The sequence below is a fragment of the Erithacus rubecula genome, assembly GCF_903797595.1.
Source record: "Erithacus rubecula genome assembly, chromosome: 2".
NCBI lineage: Eukaryota > Metazoa > Chordata > Aves > Passeriformes > Muscicapidae > Erithacus > Erithacus rubecula.
Genome location: NC_136685.1, coordinates 67635912 through 67642176, shown reverse-complemented (window position 1 = coordinate 67642176; position 6265 = coordinate 67635912). Strand labels below are relative to the sequence as shown.

General features: G+C 45.9%; 1 protein-coding gene across 1 annotated transcript in view; it reads left to right on the top strand.

The window, feature by feature from the left end:
* Positions 1 to 5331: 5331 nt before the first annotated feature.
* SLC35F3 (solute carrier family 35 member F3) overlaps positions 5332 to 6265 on the top strand; it is a 157967-nt gene continuing 157033 nt past the window's right edge. Inside the window, exons 1-2 of the mRNA XM_079329181.1 lie at positions 5332 to 5682; positions 5941 to 6170. Coding sequence (XP_079185307.1) covers positions 5630 to 5682; positions 5941 to 6170 — 283 coding nt within the window. The 5' untranslated portion in view covers positions 5332 to 5629. The remainder of the gene's footprint in view (positions 5683 to 5940; positions 6171 to 6265) is intronic.

Genomic DNA, 6265 nt, shown 5'->3' with positions numbered 1-6265 from the left:
TGGTTCTTACTATTGCTTTCACTAACAATTTATACTTTTAACAGGTTTACTTTTTCTAATGAAGTGTAGTGAGACACAGTCTTTGCCCATGACATGATGAAATCTATCCATTGTAGGTGAGAAAAGGTTAAGAAATTTTGTATATTGTGAGGAGAAGTGAGGTCTGAGTTGGTGTAAAAGAAGTGTTACAGTAGCTTCCAAAATGAATTCCAGGTCTGGAAAAATAAGTATGGTCAACTTACAAATAGGACTTAAAATGCATACATGGAAGTAAGTGGCTTTGCCCCACATTTTGGAACCATTTGACAAAAGCATAATGCTTTTTTGATCTTCTATGCTTCCAGATCAAAAATTCAGCTGTGGGTTTTTCAATGTTTCAGACACATGTGCAGCTTCAAACAGATGCCATTAATTTTATACAGTAAAAATCGCTTGTCAAATCAGTTTCCAAGTGCTCCTTTCTCCTCAGAAATCTCTCCTGCTGAGAATCTGTGCAGTCCAAGACTAGTGACACACTTTTTTGCATCAAAAAAATTCAACTTTAAAAACACCTTCAAAACTAGAAAACAGCCCATAAGTTTATCTGGAGGGTGAGAATTGTCAGGTTTTGCTGGCAGCTAGCACAACTTCCAGATAAGCAACTTTAAACATAACATTAATATTGTGCTCTAGTTTGATAAATCAACTTCCTTCCCTGAGCACAAATCCCACAAATGTTTTCTTTCGTGTTCTTTCTGGAGTTCTTCACTCTCTTTCCTATATCTTTCCCCCTCTTCCTTATTCCCTGGTTGTTTGGCTCACCTCTCAGCAAACTTGTGGGGCAAGGGTGAACTAGGATTTGTGCACAGCCCAACACAGAAAAGTTGCAGTACCAGTATCTAGCTTTTCCTTAATCTTGATTTTGTAGCCTGTTATTTCTAGCACAAATAACATGAATGGCAGAACATGAAGAGATAGCAAGGCTATATAGTATACCAATAGATTTCGAGACTGAAGATTCTGGCATTTCTCAAGATGTGGCATATTGAAGAGGTCTGTTCTGTTTTCTCTCATTAACATCCTCTACAGTCCTTTTGGGGCACTTGCTGGAGGAAGGAAATGTTACTATTTTTCTGCTCTTTGCATTTTGGTTTTTGATTCAAAATGGGAAGAGAGGCATTGGCAGGGCTTGTATGCCACTAAGACATGATGAGTTGTCCTAATTTTTTTTTCTGCACCTCTCATCTAACAATGGATATGAAAACAAAATATAGGTCTATTTTCTATTCCAAATATAAAGAACTTCTATTTTCCACTGTGTCTGCCAAAGAAAGAAAGTGAACAGTTTATATTCAACCACTTCAAAGTAACAGATTAAAATTGGCTTTCTATATCACAGCATACCTCCCAGGAACTGGGACACTAACTCTGTGTGGCCCTTCCTAATTGTAACAGGCAGCTAGATTGTGATTTCCAGAGCCTTCCAGTTGCTTTCAGCAGGGTGTCATGACAGAAATTCTAATGCTTATTTGGTTTTGCCATGCATTGCAGGGGGATCAGAGCAATGTGAGAGCCCATGTGGAAAATTTGCTCCCATTTATTTAAATTCATCTGACTGCTCTCTCAAGCACAGTGTTGGTTTCTCTAATTGAGACAACAAGGGTGATTCTGTTGGAGGTGGTCAGGCTGACTTTTGATTCTCATTCAGTCTTCATTTGGCCATTCCCTGCCTGCTGTATCAGTTTTCTTGGTTCTCTGGGTTTATTTCAAACATTTGAAGAGGATATTAATTATTTAAAAACAGGAATGCAAGCAGATATCTAGGATGGACTGGACAGTTTCTGGGGTTGTTTTTTGTTTATTTGTTTGGTTTTGGTTTGGGTTTTTTTTGCTGTTGCTGATTCAAAATATTTTGTATGTTAAATGAATTATGCTCAAAGTTGCATTCCTAATCAATCTGAGCATGCTATAATTAGTCCGATGGATAGAGCTGGAGTTGTTTGGGTTATGTAGCAGCATTATATTCATGTGCATGTCAAATTTGACCCCAGCTGGAGAAAATGAATAGCTTTGCCATACAGCATTTCCATATATTATATGGGACTTTTATCACATATATTGTATTTCTGTCCAACACCCAAATACCCTTGGGGCAGGAACATCTGATTAATGGCTCAGACTTATACCTTCAGCTAAACATAAAAATACTAAAAAGCAGGACAATGCATCAGATGCAGAATATTTGGTGAGAAGGGCACTTGCTTAAGTCTTTTCTTGGTTAAGGAGGTAGCTAAGTTGTCTTCTAGACTCAGGTCCTAAGGCTGATTTTTATGAACTGGGAAAGAAAGAACACATCAGCTTCATGCTGGTGTTTATGCAACAGTAGTGATTGTTTTGTTGCCCAGTGAAACATTGTTGCTATCTTAGTCTAGTATGTCACAGAATCTTTTAAATGTAAAACTCTTACCTTTGGGTGGGGATCGGGAGAAATAAAAAAAATGCACTTTCCTTTCTCATGAAATTAGTAGTATTTTGATAAATGTAAACTTTCATCCCAAAGAATCTTCTGGCAAGCAAGTATTGATGGGAGGTGAAAATAAATACACTTTAAATTATATTTTCCTTTGATATGGTGTCACACTGTAGACAGCATAATGCTAATATATCTTAATGGCTGTGCCTTTTAAGAGCTGAATATCAGTCAAGCATGTAATTTCATGTAGTCTGGAAAAATATAAAAAGGAGTATCTAACACGACAGAATGAGGCACCATACTCTAGAATAATTGCTTATTGTTTCCTTGCTATAGAGATCTGCCTTTTAAAAAAAATACACTTTCCTAACCCTTCTGTGTTTGAATGATTGCAGGTGTTCTACTAAAGTAATAAACTCTCTCTAGTAAGAGGTTCAGAAAAGCTATTATTAGTGGCTCCAGCTTGGTGATGCATACCATTGCCTACTATTCCTGAAGTAGGTGTATTCTGCTTAGCACATTTTTTTCTTACACTTTGCAGAGTTGCTAGAATACTAAAATATTTTTGTCTCCTTTTATTCAAAATCTTAGCTCCATAAATCTACAAATTCCAAGTAATGTGGAATCCCATACTTTATGCTTTAATGTCCAATGTCATATAGTAACATTTCAGTTTTAGCTACAATGCTTGAACATAATTAAAATAATATACATGAGAATTTTTACTTGCATGTCTCCAGCAACTGCTATTTTTACAGAAGAAACATTGCTTACAGCAAGGTTTGGTAAGATCCTAAGAGGTAGACGTTGCTGTTGCATCTTACTACAATTTTGAAATGTCATCTTTATTAAATGTTTCAGTGAACTTTAACATGTTCACTCCCATGCATTTCTTTCCTCTCTTGCAAGATGCATGCTCATTTTGAGTTTGTCAGCACTGCCACCCAAGCTGTCCAAAGTCACTTGTGTGCATGAGAGGAGAAACACCCATCCGTCATTTCATTTACACCTTGGAATGACAGCAGCTGGGGAGGAATAAAACAGCTGAAAAAATTTTATTGGATAGAAGAATAAGATGGTTCTGACATATTAAAGTGGATATGTGTGTAATTAGGGTCTCTGACTTCCACAGCTACTCTCTGGTGCTGTAGAAAATGGGCAGCTAAACAAACCAGTGATAGAGGCAAAATTTCTATCAGGGCTGAACCAGCCTCTGCCAGTTTGCACCAGCCCATGCCAAGAGGCAGGTGAGTGTTCAGCAGGTGTCAGTCACTATTGGCTGGCTAACAAAGTTGGGATTGCCTCATTATTGGAACCTTTGCTGGCTCTGAGACTACATTTTATTTCTGGACCTATAATCATGGAGGAATTTTACACTAAATACATGAAGTATTACAGGAAATTCTCAGAATAAATCCTATTGTACACCACTGAAAGCTAGAGAGAGCATGGACTGTGCATACCAAATGATGCTGGTGCAGAGATGCCCTTTGGAGGCTTGATGAAATTATGAATCCCATTCACACCTGTTATCACCATTCCTGCCCTAAATGCTCTAAAGAGACTTAAATCAAGACAATGATCAGTATCCTTAGATTTAGTGAGCATTGTGTTTTTATCCCCTTATCTTAACCAAAATCATCCTTCTGCATTGGTTTGTGTGCCCTGAAAGGGATTCTGTCATTATTGGCAGCCAGCATCAAACACCTTCACAATTACCCTCTGTTTGTACTGTGAGACCACTGCTGCTCACCTGTAGTGGATTTTGGAACTGGCTTCCTCGGCAGCAAATGTTTTTCTCCATCACAGGTTCAAAAAAAAAAAAAAGTGTTGGATAGGAAATAAAATTAAGTTAGTGCTTTATTCAATGCACAGGTATTTTAGATGATAATTAATTTGTTTTTTTGTCAGCTGGATTTATTTTTTTTTACTTTCCCTTTCTGAGAATGGTGCAATGATGCTGTAATGCTCCCTTCAGTGACAGTGAAAGGTTAGATTTAACTGATCCAGCTCATTTCCACATTTGATATCTCTCTGGTTTAATGTTCGAGGTAAACTGAGCTCGTGAGTGCTGAAAGGCAACAACCTTTTCTCCTTGGACTTGATTTCCACCCCCCCTAAATATATATGGACGTATATATACAAAACACTCTTTTGACTTCAACTATCTAAACTTCTAGGTGATCCAAATTTTGTCCAAGAATCTATGATCAGATTTTAATCTTATTTGTCTGTGAATGAATTCTTTGTATAAGGTAACAGCTATGCTTACACGTTCATCTAACCTTAACTGCATGTTTGCCACTTGTGTGTTAAAAAATAATAATAATAAAAAAAAATTAAAAAAAAAAAAAAATAAGGTGAGTTGATAGAAGGCTGTGCGGTGCCGGTGCTGGTTCGGAGCCCTGATGGGGGTAACCAGCTGGGTGCCCTCGTCAGATGGGGTACGGGATAACTTCATAGCCAGCCCTGCTCGGGCTATGCCCGCGCCGTTCCGAGCTTGTCGGCACCGAACAGAGGTGGGAAAGGCTTCGCTGCTCGGCCGGGCAGGTGAGGCGGTCCAGGGGGTGAGGCGGCTCCGAAGGTGAGGCTGCCCGGGCAGGTGAGACGGCTCAGAAGGTGAGGCGGCCCGGGCAGGTGAGGCGATCCAGGGGGTGAAGCGGCTCAGAAGGTGAGGCGGTCCAGGGGGTGAGGCGGCTCCGAAGGTGAGGCGGCCCGGGCAGGTGAGGCGATCCAGGGGTGAGGCGGCCCGGGCAGGTGAGGCGATCCAGGGGTGAGGCGGCCCGGGCAGGGTGAGGCCGCCCCGCCCGAGGGCCGCTTGTGGCGCGGCGGGCCCGGGGGCTCCCCCTGCCGGCGGCCGGCGGGAGCACGCGGGGTGGGGGGCGCGGAGCGCGCCCTGCCCTGCCCGGCCCCCGCCGCCGGCGCTCCGCGCTCCGCAGGCGGCAGCGGCTCGCAGGCGGCAGCGCTGGCCCGTTCGTCTCCGCGTCTCCGTCTCTCCATCCCTGCCCGCCTCTCTCTCGCCGGGGGCAGCGCCAGCCCGGGGACCCTCTGCCACGGGGGCGCCGCCTCCGCCGCTCGCTCCTGTCCTTCCTTTCCGCCTCCTACCCGGCCGGTGAGAGCCGCCGGCTCGCCCCGCCGGGAAGCCTGGGCGCCCCCCAGCCATCGCTGCTGCTCCCCATGGGGATCCGCGAGTTCCCCAACGGCGCCGCGCGGGGCAAAGCGGCCACGCTGTGAGTACCGCGGGGCCGGGCGGGCGGGCCGGGGCACGGGGACACCCCACACCGCCACACCTCACCTCAGCTCACCTTACCCTGGCCGGCGGCGCCGCCCGCTCCCGGGGGTCGCTCCGGCGGAGGGCGGCGAGGAAAGTTGCGGGCGCGGGCCGGCTCCCCTGCCGCGGGGGTCCCGCCGCCCGCCGCCAACTTCGCCCGGGGCCGGCGGAGGGCGGCGGCGCGGCCCCGGGCTGACGCCCCTCTCCCGACCCGCAGCGGCATGCGGCGCTCCCCCGATGTCAGCCCCCGGCGGCTGTCCGACATCAGCCCGCAGCTGCGACAGCTCAAGTACCTGGTGGTGGACGAGGCCATTAAAGAGGACTTGAAGTGGTCCCGCTCCGTGGAGGACCTCACCAGCGCGTCCGTGGGGCTCACCTCCATCGAGGAGCGCATCCTCCGCATCACCGGCTACTACGGCTACCAGCCCTGGGCCGCCAGCTACAAACGTGAGTCCCCGGCACGGACGGGCGTGGGGGGTTTGCCAGGGCGGGGGGCAGCCGGCGCAGCCAGGACCCGGCTGAGGGATATGGGTTCGAGGGGC